This window comes from Anser cygnoides, chromosome 25 (assembly GCF_040182565.1).
Source record: "Anser cygnoides isolate HZ-2024a breed goose chromosome 25, Taihu_goose_T2T_genome, whole genome shotgun sequence".
NCBI lineage: Eukaryota > Metazoa > Chordata > Aves > Anseriformes > Anatidae > Anser > Anser cygnoides.
The window spans coordinates 1,967,491-1,986,819 of NC_089897.1; the positions used below are offsets into that span (position 1 = coordinate 1,967,491).

The 19,329-nt window shown below is 48.2% G+C and overlaps 1 protein-coding gene and 1 long non-coding RNA gene across 9 annotated transcripts in view; one reads left to right on the forward strand and one right to left on the reverse strand.

Moving 5' to 3' along the window:
- Positions 1 to 4,952: 4,952 nt before the first annotated feature.
- On the reverse strand, positions 4,953 to 6,942 carry LOC106046151 (uncharacterized). Of its 3 annotated transcripts, none has more exons than XR_007165854.2 (3): positions 6,649 to 6,942; positions 5,615 to 5,720; positions 4,953 to 5,528 (listed from the first exon to the last, which is right to left on the reverse strand). It is a non-coding gene; the product is annotated as an uncharacterized lncRNA (long non-coding RNA). The 3 variants fall into 3 exon arrangements; XR_007165853.2 differs by having other exon boundaries at positions 6,738 to 6,935; XR_010826587.1 differs by lacking the exon at positions 6,649 to 6,942 and adding an exon at positions 6,411 to 6,547.
- Positions 6,387 to 19,329, forward strand: part of BRPF3 (bromodomain and PHD finger containing 3) — a 30,324-nt gene continuing 17,381 nt past the window's right edge. For 2 of the 6 annotated variants that reach the window (XR_010826582.1, XM_048070903.2), the window contains exons 1-6: positions 7,675 to 10,893; positions 11,826 to 13,228; positions 14,188 to 14,344; positions 15,950 to 16,081; positions 18,129 to 18,257; positions 18,636 to 18,948. Coding sequence is in view for 1 of the 6 variants with exons in the window: in XM_048070903.2 (XP_047926860.2) it covers positions 10,852 to 10,893; positions 11,826 to 13,228; positions 14,188 to 14,344; positions 15,950 to 16,081; positions 18,129 to 18,257; positions 18,636 to 18,948 (2,176 nt within the window). In the remaining 5 variants the exon portion in view is untranslated. Of the gene's footprint in view, positions 6,525 to 6,552; positions 6,674 to 7,674; positions 10,894 to 10,942; positions 11,193 to 11,294; positions 11,580 to 11,825; positions 13,229 to 14,187; positions 14,345 to 15,949; positions 16,082 to 18,128; positions 18,258 to 18,635; positions 18,949 to 19,329 lie in introns of those variants that run through there. The other 4 variants (XR_010826583.1, XR_010826584.1, XR_010826585.1 and 1 more) reach the window with 4 other exon arrangements.

Consider the following 19,329-nt stretch of genomic DNA (forward strand, 5'->3'; position numbering starts at 1 on the left):
AGTTTTGCAGCCTGCGCTGAATCTGGCCTACCTGCAGATCCGCTGCTTATTGGTATAGTCACCAGATTGTTCAGCGCTAGGCAGCTGCGATTGTTAGTTGTGATAACTTTGAACTACAGCATGAATATCTCCTTAGTTGGCATCTTCTGCCCTGTTGCGGTCAGACAGGTTCAGGTGGTTGTTTCAAAGTCCATCCCAGGGGATGTGTGCCGAGAGACCAGGGTCTTCTCTGTGCAAGAGCCCAGAGAACATGGTCCCTAAGGCTACATGAACATAGAAGGTACACGAGCTCAGTTATATATGCAATGTTTCTCCACTCTCCACCCCTTCTGTAGCTGCTGAGTCATTTTAGTTTGTTTTAGCCAGGACGTACACTTTCAGTACTCTTCTGATTTTCTTCTTTGCCTATGAGTGACTTCTGGTTTTGCTGTATAGACCGCAAACAAGGGAGAACTGCACCATGAACAGAATTTTTTGAGCTCTGGTCTTCACTGCGAATCAGACGAGGTGCCGGTGCGTTTCTTGCCTCTCTCTGCTGCAGTTCACGCTGTGTAGTGCTCAGGGTAGCCCTACAGCAACTGTAGCTTTTAGATATGACTGTATTGATGTTATCTTGCTGTAGCTGCACAGATGCTCCGCACTGATGCAGTTTCCCTTGGCTTGTATCTCTTTGGGCCACATACAGCCCTGTGCCTCACTGCACCTTTAGGTAAGGACAGCGAGCGCAGAACTGTTGCGATCTTCCCTCAATTCCCTTCAAATTCAACACTTCTGCTACAAAATACCCTGGAAAACTGGGCTGGAAGGCATGCAGGGGAATCCTCTTGACACGATTGTGAAGAACCAAGGTTTAATCGAGAGTAAGGGACCATCCTTTCTTCCTCCTGCTCTGTGTGATGCAATCTGCATTTTCCCTGACCAGTGGAAGGGAGAGGTTTCAGCTGCGTCAAACCCCAGTTGAAATATTGTCCCTTTGAACCTGACGTTTGACTTGGCTGCCGTGTCCACTGCATAATCTTTAACAGAGGTCAGAGAGCTCTGTGCGGCTGCCGTAAACATCTCAGCTGCACGTGTTTAAAGCTGCCCATGTTTACAGCTGCTTATGCCCCAGTAAAAATGAGGCTCGGTGTCTAGCAGAGGAGGTCCTCCATGCAGGAGGGTGTGCGCAAACGTACGGGGAGATGGCTCAGGACTGCAGGTAAGGCACACGGGTCTTCTGATGATACATAGCTGTGGCCAGCGAGAGGTGGACAAGGGTGTGACATGGAGTAAATCTGCAGCACAGACTTCTGGAGTACAGTGCTTTCTTTCAGAAAGGACCCATTCAGGTTGAAGACCACTTTAAATGGGAATTTAGAGCGTGACTTAACTGTCTTGCCACACTTCAAAGGGGGAGGGGGCGGCTAGGAAGACCTGAAAAGGACTGGAGTTTGCTGGCATTCTGTAATGACTGAGGGAGAAAACATTTCTGTGATAAAGTAATACACTGAACATCCTAATGGCAGTTGAAAAGGAGCCTCCATAGCTCTAAATAACCTGAGCTGCCATTCAGGACTTGTGTCTGACCAGAGGATGAGCAGAAGAGGTACTAGGAACTTCCAGTATCACTGGGCATGAGAAGAGTAAATGTGACCACCACAGAGTGGGGGTACGCAGATTTTGCTTTCAGAGCGTGCAAATACTAGTTCACTTGTTTCAGGTGCAGCACGTAGAAATCTCTTCGTTATCAGTCTTTCTACTGAATATACTTCCAGAAAGTATCGCCTGCTTCACAGACCAGGTTTCTGAGTATGTTTTCTGTTTTGTGAGTTTACACTGAACACTGAAATAGAACAATCTTAACAGTTTCCTGTGTGGGCTCCACACGCTGAGAGTCATTCATTCACTCACTGACCCTGCCGAGCACTCCGTTAGTACGCCACACATCCTCCAAGAGCTAAATACTATTTCTCTCTGCATTTTCCAGTATCTTGACAAGCATGGGGAGTGGGTGCTCTGCAAGCCCAAGGACCAGGGAGGTGTGCACGTTGTTGTTGTGTGTACGAGATAGCAGGAAATGTAGCTGGATGATAGTGGAAAGACGGCATTCAGTTACAGAGACCAACTGCCCCACGTATATATGGCACTTAAAGACATTTTTCACTGAAGAAAAATGAGCCACTTGAAAAAAAATAATTCATATTCACTTGTCATGTAAGGAGCTTGAAAAACACTTACTTGACAGAGACACTGACTCAGGCCAAGGTATAAAATACTTTAAAATCAGCACAAGAGACATGGGGTGCGTGACCCTGACAGACACTATTAGTCAAAGAAGAAATGATGTTATGCTGGGGCGCAGGTGCATCTATTAGATGACCCACACTGACACATAATTGATGTACATTCCTTTCGTTAGTTTTTCCTCTTGTGTAGTTTACATACTTTAAAATACAAAGTTGAGTGGTAAGAATCACTCAGCTATTAACTGAACATCCAAAATTCTGTAAATTAGGCCAGTCAGAAATATGCTTGCTATTTCTATTAAGGATGGACAATAAAAAATTATGTTGATACAATTCATTTGTGCCTACCTCACATAATGTACAGATGTCCATCATGAAATACTTGTGTTCATTCTGCATTTATTTCTGAGTTTAGGAAGCATTATTTTTTATTGTTACTTGGAGAGTGAAACCTTTGTCATAAACAATCTTTCTGTGCAAGTTTTTTGACAGCAAATTAGGTCTGTGAGTTGCAACTTTATGGGACAGATCTTATTTATTACGTACTTACTGTTGAGAGTGAGCAAGAAAAAGTGGATGAAACTTTTTTCTTCTTTTTTTCTTAAGAGACACTACAAAGTTATCGTTTTTGTTTTGTTTTTTTTTTTTAATAAGGACACGATATTCACCACATTTTGGCCACTACCTAGAAACGTTTCAGTGCAGAGCTTTGGAAGCATCTACAGCTTCTTAGAAAACCATACACTTATTTTTATCCCATAGGAAAAAGAAAGAGAATCTGTTTCGTATTTAATCTTTTCACATTCTAAATAAGATTAAACAGACGAATCATTTTCAGTTTTTAAGTGTGTGATAATGGGTTAGAAAAAAAAACCACAGGAAATTATAAACACATCTGAGAACTCTGCAATACTGCAAGAAGGATGGTGATGTTTTCATATTTCCATGTCTCACTTGCCTAAGTAACCAGGCAAAGTGTTCCTAATCCTCTGCAGTTGCCCGTATCGTGGGTCAGTGGAGTGCTAGCTGGTAATATGATTATGTTTTTTTTCCCCCAACTAAGAGAAACAAGACATGAAAGAAAACCCAAAATAGCCTGTACTAATTCATTTTTTCCCCGGAACGGATGGACACTTACTTCACTTATGTTCAAGGCCATCAGCATCACTCCACTGTCAAAATGTCAGTGTTTCCAAGCAATTGTGATATATGGGATGTTTTGCCTGATTTCTCTCTACGAGGTCATTTTCTGATCACATGGGTTTATACAGCTTTAAATACCATGTTCAGCCAATGCTGCTTCACAATTGATGCAGTCAGCATTTTGGCTGATTGATAACTCCTTTTTTGTTGGGTTGTGCTCTATTAAATAATACTGAAAGGTTAGTATTTACCTTTAACCCCTATTAATTTTCAGTTGAATGAGAGACAGCTGACTCCTTTTAGCCACATTTGGTTACAAAAATTATAATCTTCCTCCTATCAACCATAATGTCAGATCTTTCCTCAGAAAACTTTACCTGAAAAGGGTTTTAAGACTGATTTGCCTGTTAAGATTAAAAAAAAAAACACCATTAATTACCACTGGGGTGACAGCGCTGGGTGCTTGTGTCACCCCTCTGAAGTTACTGGGACTGAACAGGGTTAAAATATTCCACACAAAAGCAGGGTCTTAGGAAGTACAGCTGAAATATACTGCAGCTAAGGCTAATCACTTTGAGATATCAGGCTTTTGACCTTTAAGGTGCGCAAGTCCTTTTTAGCAATTGCATTAATTTCAGTGTTTCTGAAGAAAACAGCCCCAGAACAAACTGAGGCACAAATATAAAAGCATACTCGTCTTGAGGCTTAATGAATCAACAAACAAAAAAAGGTCACTTTTCAGCTTCCAATTACAAATGATAGTTTTCTCCCCTTTTAAGTGTGTTTATATAATTGAATAAATATGAAGAAAATTACAACTGAAGGTGCCCAGCTCTGTTTGAACTGTCTCAGCTGCTCTTTTTATTTGAAGCGACATGGCTGGTTTTGCACCCGTACCCTTTAGAAAGTAGGAGAGCAAAGAAATTAAATTAAGTTGTGCCTCTGGGATTTGAGATAAGTCCAGGATGTTTTTTCAAATAACACATTAGTTCCACAGCTCTATTTTAAAATTAAATGATGGATAACTTGTTTTGATGTTCTAACATATGGCCCCCAATCTTTAGAGATGTCTGTACATACTTCATGTTGTGCACGAGTCATCCTACCGAATTTAATAGGGCTATTCACACGGTTGACATTAAGCATGTATGCAAATCTTTGCAAGACTGGAACCTAATGTGATTATAATAAGCCAATTTCAGTGCAAATCTAAGAGTATAAAGAGCTTCAAAACTGAGGTCAAAATAAAAGAAGTTGCATAAGTTTGTCATATTAAAAAAAAAACACTGGAAAAAAAAACAACAAGAAAACCCTCTGTTGAAATCAAAACTAAGTTCTCACATAAAGAAGGGAAATGAGCTAGTGAAATTGCTCACTGCAGTTATTAAAATGATTTTACTTACAGTGTAACTGTCTTCCCAACACTACTCAGATGCTGAAACACCTATTTGATAGATTTTTTTTTTGTTATCTTTCATAGATAGGATTGTGCTTTGCATAGTTGTTCTCTGGGGGTTAGGTGGGATCTTATATTAAAGAGTATTTTATTTCTCTAACTCTTATTATTTTTCATCCATAAAAAAATCATAGAATATTTAATATTATATTGAGTCCTGATGCGTTAACAACAGATTCTTTAAAAAATATAGACAAAAAGAGTACTTAGAGGTTGCCATGTAAGATCTGTCACAGCATTACTGTTCCACACTAACATGTTTTCCCGTGTTTTTTAAGCTTCAACAAGCTCTGGTCCAACCGGAGTACTGTGCAGAACAGACTTGTCACAGGCTGTTTGGCTGCTCTCATATTCTGCAGTTAACATACGTTAAAAGACAAAAGATCCATACTCGGACTGTAAACGAGGGAAAATAACATTCAATTTTTCCTTCGAAAACAATTCAGTTAATTCTGTAAATTCAGATGGTAATATTATGCAATACTCTGCATGATCGTGAGTGGGAGGTGGAGTGTACATATGCACAAGTATGTGGTACGCGCTATAAAAAATAAGTGTAGGAGCTTCTGGAGTTCCTATCTCACCACTTATCTCAGTTGCAAGCGTAACTTCTTCCTCGCTCATTCCTCTCGGTCCCTCTCTCTGTCCTTCCACCCTGCCACACCCCCGCACATTAGAAGGCCATCTGGACCCGAAGTATTAGACTAGAAAATAAATACGGACTGTTATTATTCTCATCATTTGTTTGATGTTGCTTGTTTGGTCGAACCGTGGCAGACACAAGGCTTACATGCTCTCTGGGGGGTGCAGCCGTGCGGGCAGAGCAGCCGGGCTAGCCGGCGCCTGGCGTTGCTCCCAAGCAGGCTCCCACGTGTTTTTTAAGCACCCCACGCCTCCTGCAAATAAATAAATAAAATATGTATTTTTTTTTTTTTTTAAATGGGCGTAGCACGAAGGCACACTCACAAACCTGGGACAAAAACCGCGTTGCCCATCTCCGGGGGCACCTAAGATGGGTCCCTTGGGCAAACCCCAAGCTGGGGGGGGACGCGACGACTGTGTCCCCCCCCCCCCAGCCACCCGGAGCCAGCAGCAGCTCTGCAGCCCCCTCTCCACCATGCACAAAGTGTGTGTGTGTGGGGGGCACCACCGACATCCACAAGCAGCACCCCCAGCCATGACCAACCCCCCCCCCCCCCCCACCTCCTCCCCATCACCCCGCAACCCCCGGGGGCCTCCAGCTCGGCGCAGCCCGGGGGTGGGAAGGGACCGGGGAGGGGCGGGCGGTCCCTGCCCGCGGCGGGGGGGGGGGAGAGAGAAAGCGGAGCGGAGAACCACCACAGCAGCCCCCTCCCCCGCCTGCCCGCCGCCTTCCCTCGCCGCTCGGCCGGGCTCCGCCGCCACCAGCACCGCCACCACCGCCGCCTCCATCTTGTGCCCGTGTCCCCTGCTCCCCCCCCCCCCCCATCCCCTCCACACAGCACCGGGGGGGGCGCTGGGGGGCCCCCGGGAGGGATTTTTTTCTTTTTTTTTGGGGGGTGGGGGGGAGCAGGGAAGGAGGGGGGGGGGAGAAGAAGAAGCGGCACCGGGGGGGCCGGAGCGGCGGCAGCGGCATGAGGAGGCGGCGCTGAGGAGAAGGCGGCGGTTGCCGGAGAGGACGGAGCCGACATCTTGTGCCCTCCCCTCCCGCCGCCGGCTGGGTGAGCCCGTCCGCCCCAACGGGGGAGGGGGGGGGGGGGGGGGGGAGGCGGAAAGGTTTGCTTTTTTTAAAAAAAAAGACGGGAGAACCCCCCCCAAAAAAATCCTAAAAGGAGGCGGCAGCACCGGCGGAGAGCGCTGGAGCGGGCAGGTAACGCGGTGCGCGGCAGGCCGCGGCCCCCCCCTTCCCTCAGGGGCTCTCCTCCCTCACGCACCCCCCGCGCTGGGGTCGCGGGAAGGTGACCGGGCAGGGCGGGAAGGAGCCGGGGGGAGCCTCAGGCAGCGGGTCCGGTCCCCCCGGCTCGGTCTCCGCTTAACGGCCCGCGGCCCTCAGCGAGCGGGGGGCGGCGGCGGCGCGGCCGGGGAGCGGGGCCGGGCAGCGCCGCGGCCGCCGAGCCCCCCCCTGGCCGCCATCTTGGCTCCCCCTCAGCACGGCGCCGGTGGCGGCCCCGCCCACCTTCTCCCACGCTATTGGCCCAAGGCGGGGCCGAACGCGCCCTCCTTTAGGCCCGCGGCGCCTCGCGTTGGGATTGGCGGCGGGGCCGGGATGGACAGCGGCGGGAGCCAATAGCGCCTTGGCGTTTCGTGCGCTCTTTGTCGCTCCCCCTCCCGGCCCGCTCCGTGTCTCCTTGGGGACTTTTTTCGCACCCCGGGGTGCTGAGAACGGGCAGAGCTCATCGCAGCCGGCCGCCTCGCCCCCTGCACCCGTGGGCGAGTCCTTATGGCTGTGCAGGGTCCCTGCTGTGCCCTGCCCCAGATCTCTGGCTGCAGCTGGGGCTGCCTGTGGGGCTGCCATGGCCCTGGCAGCACCCAGGAGCTCCCTAGAGTTGCCCCCAGCTGGCACCTGCCACAGCTCCCCTCAGGGCGCTGTGACCAGGCTTCCCCTTAAACTTCAAACCCAGCCTGCCATAAACGTGTTGCACCCAACCATGTCCACACAGAGCTCCCCTCCTGCGGCCTGGCTCAACTCCCGGCGTGTGCCGCGGCTCCATTAGGTTACAGAAATATTCAGGGAGCGATAACGGTGTGTTGGAGCACGCCCCAGCTCGAAAACTCTCAGCAATTCCTGAGGCTGCTTCGTAGGCATCGGGGTGGACTCACGGGGTCTGGGGTCCGTGTGGGTCTGTGGAGAAGCATGGACATTGCGGGCACGTGGAGGAGTTTGGCCCTCTTGGCGCTCTGGGTTGGCAAGAGAAGGGGACATGTGGTGGAGAGGGGACGTGGCTGCCTCAGGCGGTTTCTCTCCTGTGGCATCTGTTGCAGTTATTTCACGGATACGTTTCTTAAATAGCTCTGTAGGTGCTCGTTCCCCGCTGCGCGGGAGCAGATTTAAAATCAGGGCAAACAGCAACAGGCGGCTGCCCAGGGCTGGGGCGCTGCCAGCGTGGGACGGCGCTGAGGAGCGGGAGGACGAACATCTCCAGGCCTCGTGTCTGACTTGGTGCCCCGGGGAGAGGCGCTTGCTGCTAACACCAGGCTAAGCCTTAACTAAACCTGGGCTGTTTAGGGCTGTAGAAGCTGTAGTCAACATGGTCAGGGTGTTTTGGAGTGGAGTGAGAGCAGCACTGTTCCCATCTTCTGCCTCCTGCCGAGGTCCAGGCAGCCTTCCTCTCTAAATCACTAAGATCTTCATCAGCAAGGGACCGAGCTCTTCTCTGGGATCCACATGCCATGCTGGAAATGGCCCAGAAGCACCCCCAGCATCACTGCCTTGAGCTCCAGCCTTGTGACCTCTGCAGGTTAGCAAAGAAACCTGGTGCTGGAAAGAAAATCCTTGGCCATCTGCATGGCGAGGCCAGAAAGAAGGGCTGCAGCAGGAGGGAGGGCTGGGAAGGAGACCGAGGGCTCCTGAGGTGTGAGCGGGTGCCTCTGGTCCTCAGAGGAGCGTTGCATGGGTGTAAACCACAGCGACATTTAGCCCTGTTAGAGGATCCACTTGTGCTGGATTTTTCCAGGCTGCATATACAATAGGGGCCTGTATTGCAATAAAATGTGGATCTCTCCCATTTTTTAAGTGGAGCTGTCTACCCCTCTGTAGTCATTTAAGTCTCCTGATGGGGCTTGTTTTCGTTAGTTCCCTTTTTAGACCCCAGGCATTTCTGGGCCACAGGTATGAAAACTGCTGCTCGAGAGAATTGAGCCATTTCTGAGCAAACTGGTGGGACAGAATTAAATTAAGCTCTGGCAGCTTTGTGCGTTTTAGCCACGTTGTTTGTTCAGTTGTGCTCTCTAGGAACCTATCCCCCTGTTCCTGGCGCAATACCCAGCGGAAATGGATTATGGGAGGTTTTTGGAAAGCCTTGAGCACACTGGCGACAGCAAGAGGACGACTCTTTGAACTTTCTGCTTTTACATCAACAACCTTTGTCCATGGTAGGACAGAAACAGCGTGGGTCGAAATAGCGTTTAACCCTGCTGAAGTCAAGTCTCTTTAGCATTTCAGCGTGCACGGATGCTGTTTGCAGAGGGATTATTTTTATATGCGGCTAGGAGATGTTTTCAAGTGTGCCAAGAAGATCAAAACATTCCTAGATTGCTTCTTAGAAGTTTCTGTGTTGCAGACAAGGTCTCAGTGTTCAGTGCAGTGTGTCTGAGTTCATTTCATGGCTGCTTTCAAGGCATTTTGGAGGTGGGTAGCTGTGTCTCTCCTAATATCTAGATACCTTTTAGAAATCAGCTGGCACGTCTTAGACCAGGCACTCAGTTCTTGCTGGCAGCAATTTCCATACCGTTTTAGATCCTTCTGTGTAGCGTTAAGTAATTGTGTGTTTTACAAATGGGCTGGTTTGTAACAGTCAGTTGCTGTGGTAGAAAACCCACTTGGGGTAATTTCTCCAGACAATATACTGATTGTTTCACTAAAGCTACAAGAATGCAGTACCCTTGTTGTTTCCGTCAACAGGTAAAATAACCCTTCCTTGGATTGCTTGGTTTGCTGTGTTTTTTTTTCTTTTTTTTTTTTTTTTTAAATCTCTCGTCTCTCTGCACTCCCAGAAATTGGCTAATGCTTTGTTTTTCCTGAACACAGTATTAATAATGAGTGTGGTCAGGTCATTCAAATTCCTTTATCCTCCAATATCTTTTTGTTCATGTAACGTTTTGCCTCCAATATCTTCTTGAGTTAAGAGAGCCGTATGTCAGCAGGGTTTTCTTGATTTTTCATCCGTACATCAAGCTGCCTTTATACCCTTGTTTAAAATTCTTTTTTTCCTGCTGGCTAAAGCAATTGGAGTTTGTCTGGGACAAGTTCAGTTGCATTTCTGCGGTCTGCTGATCAAGTGGCTGAGTAGAGTTTTAAGGCAAAAATCCTGGAAATCATGGTATCTATATTTGCAGGTGGAAATTGCCCTCTCATATTTTGCGTCTGAGCTTAAGCTGTGCTTTCAGACTCCATCCTTATGGGTGTGCTTACTGAAACTGGCACGTGCAGCTTATTTCTGTGGATGCAAAGGAGGGTTTAGAAACTTTTCCCAAAGCCTGTTTGTTTCTCAGCATACGTGTCATACCATGGCTTACTCTCATGGTTAACACAGCCAGTACTTTTGAGAGAAATGTGTCACTCCTGGAATTTGTTACTCCTTTCTTGGAATAACTTCATGAATTCTTGTAGGCACTGGTCCCGTGAGGTGCTGCTTGCTCTGACTCACACAAATGAGGTTTTGTGAGGTTATATCCATCACAGAGTAGAAATAATGCAACAGCTAAACACAAATTGTGTTTTTTTAGTGGTTTTTCTTGTCTGCAAGTCCCACAGAAAAGGGCTGCAAGAGTGGAATGCTCTAAATGAGGGTGAGGTGCTGGTTCAGGCCTCTGCGCAGCAACAGATAAGCTCTGGGCCGGCTTATCTTCTTGGGGAGATTTTACATTTGCTTTTATTTTCCTCCTCTCCCTCTTTCCTCGGCCTGTTTCCTCCTCAGCCTGTTTCTTCCCGTATCTCGTGTTCCCATCCCTGACGCTGTCCTTCTCCCTTGCATTACTCACTTGGCTTCCTCTCCACTTTCCCTCTTTGCTGCCTCCCTCCTTCGCCCTGAGACCGCTGGGCTCCTGCCGCTGTGTTTCCATCCTCCCCCAGCTCTTCTCATCGCTCCGGGCTTCTGCTTCACTCCCCCTTGCCGGGCACCTCCTTAACGTCAGGAGCTGACTCTCAAATAATTATCTCGGTTGCCGATTAGCCATTTGCGAGGGCAGAGCTGGCGTGGGCTTTTAGTTAAGGCTCTGTGTGAATACCATTGCACAGCTCCCGGGACAGCTCGGTCCAGAAGGTGTCTTGCTGCTTTCCTGCTTGTACCCCTGGGATCCTGCGTGCAGAACCAGCTCGGGTACCTGAACATGGATTGTGGCTCCAGAGGGGCTGATGCTGAGCCAGAGCTAGTAAGTCCATCTGGATCCGCGCTGCTCATTCCCCTTTGCTTCTTTGTAGATCCTGCCAAAGAGCAGAAGGGTTGCACACCTAGCACCCATTGCTCAGCTCATCCTGTGGTTCTTCTCAGGCTTCTCTGACCTTTTTTTGCATAACGTGAAGGCCATGGGTCATTTCAGCATGTTCTGTCTGCAGAGTGGTGTAAGGAACGGCTACATCTGCAGGAGAAGGGAAAGCAAAACTGGAGCAAAAAGAGCACTTTCTGCACCCGCAGTGTGGGAAAGGAAGAAGTGGCAGTGGCAGCCTTGAGGTGGGGAATGTGGGTGAGCTCCCTCCAGGACTGAGGGAGCACTGCTGGTTTTCTCACGTGGAGCTCAGCCACACACACACACACACAAAAAAAAAAAAAAAAAAGGAACTGCTTTTATAGGGCAGGAACAGCGCTTTCGTTTAGGTCTGGAAAACATCCAGCACATTGTGTGTGCTGTTGGGGATATAAAAGAAAAGTCACGGGCAAAAGAACAGAGAGAAGAACTTGGCCTGTGTGAGCTAAGTGTGTGAACGGTGCGAGCAGATGGAATCGGTACTGTTTGAGTTTCTGGGGATCTGAGCAGTTTGCTGACCTGAATGCACAGCGGAGTGTTTAGATGCTGTGCTGTAAAACACATTTCAGCTCTTCTCAGCTGGTTCTCTGGGGGTATGTACATTTCCTGGCATGCACGTAGAGAAAGTTGGAGGGTGCTGTGCGTTGCTGTGATATGCATTGCGAGAAATGATTGATAGATCTAGTCCTTCCTTGTATCTAAGAAGGTGAAGAAACCTCAGCAAGCCTGAAATTGCTGGGGTCTTCAGTGGAAATGTTTTTCTGTTGAGATGCCGTGTGACTTTTTTGATCTGTGCTGCTCCTGTCTGCTTGTCTTACGCTGGTGCTGGTTTGTTGCAGGGTCTCTGGGCCGCAGCAATGAGGAAGCCTCGGAGGAGGTCCCGGCAGAACTTGGAGGGGAGGCGTTCTCCTTCACCCTACAGCCTCAAGTGCTCGCCGACTCGGGAGACGCTGACGTATGCTCAGGCCCAGCGGATCGTGGAAGTAGACATCGATGGGCGGCTTCACCGCATCAGCATCTATGATCCCTTAAAAATCATCACCGAGGACGAGCTGACTGCCCAGGACATCACAGAGTGCAACAGCAACAAGGAAAACAGCGAGCAGCCCCTTTTCCCTTCCAAATCCAAGAAAACACCTTCCAAAGGCAAGAAGAAGGAGTCCTGCTCCAAACATGCACCAGGGACATCTTTACACCTACCCCAGCCCAACTTTCGTGTGGTGGACTCCTTCAGCCAGCCAGATGCCCCCCCTCTCCCTGCCGCCTACTACCGATACATTGAAAAACCTCCCGAGGACCTCGATGCAGAGGTGGAGTATGACATGGATGAGGAGGATCTGGCCTGGCTGGAAATGGTCAACGAGAAGAGAAGGGATGATGGTTACGGGACAGTTTCTGCCGACACTTTTGAGCTGCTGGTGGACCGGCTGGAAAAGGAGTCGTACCTCGAGAGCCGGAACAACGGGGCTCAGCAGTCCCTCATCGATGAGGATGCCTTCTGCTGCGTCTGCATGGACGATGAGTGTCACAACAGCAACGTCATCCTGTTCTGTGATATCTGCAATCTGGCCGTGCACCAGGAGTGCTACGGCGTGCCCTACATCCCCGAGGGGCAGTGGCTTTGCCGCTGCTGCCTACAGTCTCCTTCCCGCCCCGTGGATTGTGTCCTTTGCCCGAACAAAGGTGGAGCTTTCAAGCAGACCAGCGATGGCCGCTGGGCTCACGTGGTTTGTGCCATCTGGATCCCAGAGGTCTGCTTTGCAAACACTGTGTTCCTGGAGCCCATCGAAGGGATAAACAACATTCCCCCGGCTCGGTGGAAGCTCACGTGCTATATTTGCAAGCAGAAGGGCATGGGGGCTGCTATCCAGTGCCACAAGGTGAACTGTTACACTGCCTTCCATGTCACCTGTGCCCAGCGGGCCGGTCTCTTCATGAAGATCGAACCCATGAGAGAGACCAGCATCAACGGCACAACGTTCACCGTGCGCAAGACTGCTTATTGTGAGAGCCATTCCCCTCCTGGGACAGTGAGAAAAGGGGCTCCAGCTGCTGCCGGTGAGAGGCACGAGGACACTGTGAAGGAGGAGGGAGAGGAGGAAGCCAATTCTGGCCCTCCCAAAGGGTCCTTGAAAAAGAACCAAGTGAAATTGAAGCAGAAGATCAAAAAGGAGCCTGGCGATGCGACTGATGGGCGTTCGTCTGTGCCCATGGTGACAGTTGCACAAATTCCTTCTTACAGGTGAGTGTTGGAGCTGGACAGCAGGAGCTGGACGGGGTCTGTTTGAGGACTCGGTCCCTCTGATTGTTGAACTTGGAAGCACTCTCTTCAGTCAGGACCTGGCAATAACTGGGTTCAGATTGTGCTCCTCACCAGCGTTCTTCCCTGTGTCAGCGGCACACTGGTTTCCCTGCCTTGTCAAGCAGCAATCCCAAACTGTCATGTAATGCAGTATCTTCGGTGGTCCCTAACAGGCAAACATTTAAACTTCTCATTTCACAGTTTTTTTAATTCCTCCTTTTACTACAGCGCATGTCAAACCTGTCAGTGTTGCAAGCAGCTTTGAGTCTGGCTGTGTGTTTTTTCTCCCAGCTCTCTCGTGCAGAATTAGGTAGTGCTGAATTCTCATTTGGTGCCTGAGGAATTGCGGTGATGTGTCGCCAGTACTTCAACAGATTAGCTCTGAAAGACTGCTGATAAGGCACCGCGTATAATCTAATGAATGGTTTGAAAAGGTTAAAATAGGTACTATGTTATTCCTGGACTCCTGACAAGTTGGTTTCCCAGACTCCAGCTTCGTAACTTAAAACTTTAATGACCCCAGTAAAGTTATTCAGGCACTGAAAATAGTTCTTGCTTTTTCAGCTTTAGTTGAAAAATAGTTTTTTTCAGCTCCAAGTTACTGCTTGGAGCTGAATTGGGGATTGCGTACTTTGACTGTGCAGTGATGTACCTGGTAAGAGCCTCCAGCCAGGCTACTACTGAGACAGGGATATGCTCTGAAAAGCGAGCACGTACATCTTCACGGCTGAGAGGCCCCAGGTTGTACCAGTTGCAGGTGTGGATCGGAGCATGCATCAACACACAGCCTCAAAGCTGCCCACCATGAAGCCCCATCAGGAACCTGGTGGCATCACCAGGGTCTGCAGAGTTACCATTGCTTTGCAGCTGGCTCCATGACGCCTCTTTGCTTCCTTTAGGCTGAACAAAATCTGCAGCGGCCTCTCTCTCCAGAGGAAGAACCAGTTCATGCAGAGGCTCCACAACTACTGGCTGCTGAAGCGCCAAGCGAGGAATGGGGTGCCCCTGATCCGGCGCCTGCACTCGCACCTCCAGTCCCAGAGGAACGCGGAGCAGGTACCGTGCTGCGGGCTGGGCCCGCGCGGGAGGATGGCAAACACACATGGCCTTGAGCATTTCCAGACATGGGGCATCCACAGCTCTGGGCAACCTTTTCCCATGCCTCACCACCCTCATAGTAAATAATTTCTTCTGAATATCTGATCTGAATCTACCCTCTTTTAGTTTAAAGCCGTTAGCCTTTGTCCTATCACTACACTGCCTTATAAAGAGTCCCTCTCCAAGTGGAGGAGGACGGTGGCTCTTCCTGAGTTACTTTTGTTCTCTTGGTATGCTCATGCCTGAATAGCTGAATTAGTGTACCAGTGGGATGTCCCCTGTGCCACCAGAATTGGTGTTGATGAGCCAGCAGGTGAGAGTTTTCCACCTGAGTCAGGAGACCTGGGATTGTGCAGAGGCGTGACGGGCCCTCGGTAGCCTCATCTCTCAGATGAGTCAGAGAACCACGTTCCTCTCTCGTGATTAAAGATCCTCTCCTCAGGAAAATGGGTGTTAGCTCCAGAGTCCTGGCTAAATTCCAGTTTGGATCATTCTTCCTGCAGCTTGAATTTCTGACCCTCCCATGGACATTCACATGGAAGTTTACACATAATCATCAGCTCTGGACTTCTTTGCTTCCTCCTCTGAGCTGGCATCCAGAGTGACGTGATGCTGTTAAACAGCTCTGTGTGTGGCACAAGAAGTAGTTGGTGAAGTAATGAAGTAGTAAGACTCTACCCTGTGACACAGCCAGTTAGTAGCTATTGTGCGTGTTGTGCACGTTTAGTTTTACTGTAGTTGGAGGAATTTATAGGCTTTCAGTTTGCATCAAGACTGCTCTGGATGAATAATAAAACAAATATTTCCCACTCATCAGCCTGGAGCTTGGGGAAACTCAGCATTTCCTTGCTGTATTAAGTTAACAATTTGCCATAAGTAAGTTCTTAAAGACAAATGTTCTACGAATATAAGCCATTATGATCATGCAAAACATTTATCATCCTTCCCTTGGCAGTGAGGCAAAAGTATGTGCACCTCAGCTGTATCCTCAAAACCATGTGAAAAGCTGCAGATTTAGGAGAGGAAGGATGATTGCATTGTGAAACCACTGAACTGTGCCTTGGAAGGTGTGAGCTCATCTCCCCGCGTTGGCTGTCCCTTTGTGTTTTGGCGAATCTCTCTGGCTCAATTTCCTATTGGTTACAAAGAGGATAATAATAGCTTTTTTCTCCAATGCTTTTGCTCGCCTTGCCTTTGTACCGTAAACCCTTTGGGCTGCCTCTTCAATGCACAGCAGCCAACAAAAAGAATTTCCAGCCTCTGTAATGAACTTTGATATAAAGGCACGGAGAGCAGAAGTGAGCAAGCACTGAAGTGTTTTCCTAGAGTGTAGCTACGGTATGCTTGAGGCCTAACTTCACAGATAATGCAAAATCCAGAAAGGCTGATGTTGCGTTCGTTAGACAGCTAAACGCTGCAGGGAGGAGGCGACATAATCTGAACAAGAGACAAGGAGAGAAGAGTCAGGCTATTAGAGCAGTGCATGGGGGACACCTAGAAAAGAGGAGAAAACAGAGGAAGCCAGTTGTGGTTTTCATCTCGCCCCGCTGTTATGTGTTACAGAAGGAGCAGGATGAGAAGACCAGCGCAGTGAAGGAAGAGCTGAAGTACTGGCAAAAACTGCGGCATGACTTGGAGCGGGCACGGCTGCTCATCGAGCTCATCCGTAAGAGGGAAAAGCTCAAACGGGAGCAGGTAGGTACTGTCAGGCAGCTGCTTCAGTCCCATGCAAGCACCCTGTGTTGCAGAAGGCAGAGGAGCACGGCTTTTTTTTTTTTGAGCTTTTTCCTCTTTTCATAGAGTCTGACTTGGGGATGTGCAGGGCAGCCATCTCTTGCTCAGCATCTGTGTCAGTAACAGCTTCTGCCCCAGGACCAGTGCTGGGCTGCAGAATGCTGGGGAAATGTGTTTGCTAACACACTAACAGTGAATTGTATTCATGACCTCCAACACCCCTCCTTTTTCTGTCCTGGGCATGGACTAGGTGTTCTGCAGAGTAGAAATTGGATCTCCTTTAATGTTTATTTCAGGATTTTGGTAACACCCTCTCCAGAAAAAGGCCTAAATCACAATTCTGCTCATCATTTCTATATCTAAAAGTTCCGATGTTTTGCCCTCTAAGTATCCTTTTTGAGAAGAAGCAGTTTTAAGGTGGAGACCATTCTCTAAATTTTCCAGTTCCCTCTTTGACCTGTGCGCAGTTGCACTGGTTAAAGTTACCTCCTCTGCTTGCCAGCTCTGCCTGTTGAGGGTCTTCCCTTGTCACACCTGGTCGGACGGTGCAGCCACAGCTGTGCTCTCTGGCACAAGTATCTTCAAGGACAGCTTCATGAAGGACTCAGCCTGCACATAAGAGCCTGAATGCATGCCCTCAGGCGTTGCCTGGGTGCTCTCCCTGCTGCTAGGCACTGCAGGGAGCCAGGCAGAGTGAAAGCAGCATCCTCTGTGATCATGGCCCCTCTGCAAGCTGTTTTTTTCATGTCCAGAAACTGCCCATGGCTTTTCTGGAGGCCTCTTGATGCCAGCACTGGTTCATCTGCTGTGATATCTCTGATTTATGGCAGTGGCTCAGTCCTGCTTGCTGTGTGGACATATTTTAGGTAGGAGGATTAAAAAAAAATCACTCGAGCTTTGTATCTGTTTGCTTTTGATATCTCGGTGTATCCATATCTCAGTTGGATAAATCCGTAAAAGCTTTTTGAAACTCCAGCGTGCTTTAGAAATGGATATGGTATCACAGAAAAGTGTATCTGGTTGGAGCTCCAGCCCAGCCCAGCCTTTAGGTGAGTGGCGGGGATGTTCCAGAGTTCTGACTTTGTTCAGGTTCTTTCCTGTTTTGGAGGAAGAGTGTGGTCATGCTGTTGATTTAAAGGTCGTTTTATCTGCCTTCATTCATTCTTTTATTGATGCTGTCTTGTTGCTGAGCACATCAAATACAGTTTGCTCTGTGTAAACAGTCTTGCTTTCCTTTCCTATTGAAGTGGTTGATTTAATGACATAATGATGGATTACAAGATCAAAGAAATTAAAACGTTAAAGGAGAAATAAATACCTCTATCCTTTCCCAGTCTCCTTTGAATAGAGTTTCAGTGTAAGAGATCAAACTGGTGCTACAACTTGTTTGCTTGAAATCAAGACAGCATTAGGGACTCCATAAAGAATGGAGTAAGAAACTGTGCTAGGAAACTCGCGTACTTCTAACCATTATTGTGGTGTGGTTTCTGCCTTGAAGTGTGAGAGCTTATATCTTAAACTTTGTTTATGCTCACTCGTCTAATTATGAGTGTTGTTGTTCGTGTAAACGCCTACATACTCTTAACTTTTTTGTAATGTTGCTAATTGGCGTAATATCTCGAGGCAGGGAGTTCTATAGGATAATTTACCAGGCATGAAAAACTTCTTCCTGTTCTCATTTTTAGTTCTATTCTCTTTCAATTTTATGGGGTTTCCTCTTGTTTGGCTTTATGAGATGGGGTGAAAAGGAGTTCCCCACGCAAAAAGTCTGGACTCTGAAATTAGGCTCTGCAAAGTGCTGTCTGCTAATATGCATCGTGCACGTGGAAAAAACAAACTGTTTGCCAGAAATTCTTCAGCAGTGAGTCTACCAGGCCAGTGGCATGATGACCTGAGGTTTCCACCACTGGGTGCGGCTGGGTTGATGATTCAGGAGAAACAAGAGGGAGACACTATCTGCATATCCTGTCCTCGATAACCGTGCTCATCGCCGTTTTCCCGTTCTCAGGTCAAGGTTCAGCAGGCTGCTATGGAGCTACAGCTGACGCCTTTCAATGTCCTTCTGCGCACAACGCTGGACCTGCTGCAGGAGAAGGATGCTGCCCAGATCTTCGCAGAGCCTGTTAACCTAAACGAGGCAAGTCCCTTTCCTAGGGGTGTCTGACGGGTTGGAGATGAGGTGTTGCTGGGCAGAAGCTCGTGTGCTGTCGTAACCCGGGCAGCACAAACCACCTTGTCCCAAGCTGCTGGTGGAGTGAAGAATATCTCAAAGAGGACTCACAGTGTGGGGATCCTTCCAGGCCAAAACAGGGTATTGTTTTCTGGAAGCTTCAGCGCATCTCAGACAAGTAATGTTTTGCGGAGACAGGATGTGTCTGCCTTGACTGGGTGACACACAAATAAACTGCTGGCACTGCCCCTTGCAGGTGGAAAGGGCGTTCAGAGTGCTTATGATGGATGCGCTCTAGTTGGCTAGTAAATGGTTTTTGTAATTGTACAGGTTTTATATGTTTAGGTTCCAGATTACCTGGAATTCATTTCCAACCCAATGGATTTTTCCACCATGAGGCGGAAGCTGGAGTCCCACCTGTACCGAACATTGGATGAGTTTGAGGAAGACTTTAACCTTATAGTTACCAACTGCATGAGGTATAATGCTAAAGACACGATTTTCCACCGAGCAGCTGTCCGGCTCAGAGACCTCGGAGGAGCGATATTGCGTCATGCACGGCGGCAGGCTGAAAACATCGGCTTTGACACTGATGTGGGGATTCACCTGCCCGAGTCACCCAAAACTGAGGACTTTTACCGCTTTTCTTGGGAGGATGGTGAGTGTTGATTAACTTTTACTTTCTGGATAGATCATAACCATGTACTTTGTTCTGAGCATGTCACACAGCCTGTGTGAAAATCATAGCCATCATACAACATAAAAAATGTTTCCTATCCATGTATTTACCTGAGCATATATCTAACTCCTTCATAGCCTCAAAGAGCAGGTTTTCAGGTGAGCTGAGCTCTCGAAGCTAAGTGCAACTTAGTTCCAGCTCTTTTAGTGCATATCTGCCTCAGAACTTTGTACCTGCCTATGTTATTTGATTTGTGCCGTGGGTGTATCATAAATTGGTATTTTAAAGAAGAATGCAAAGGTGGATCTAGGATTTTTGCTCTAAGGAAAGATCACATATTTCATTGTAAATCAAAGCAAT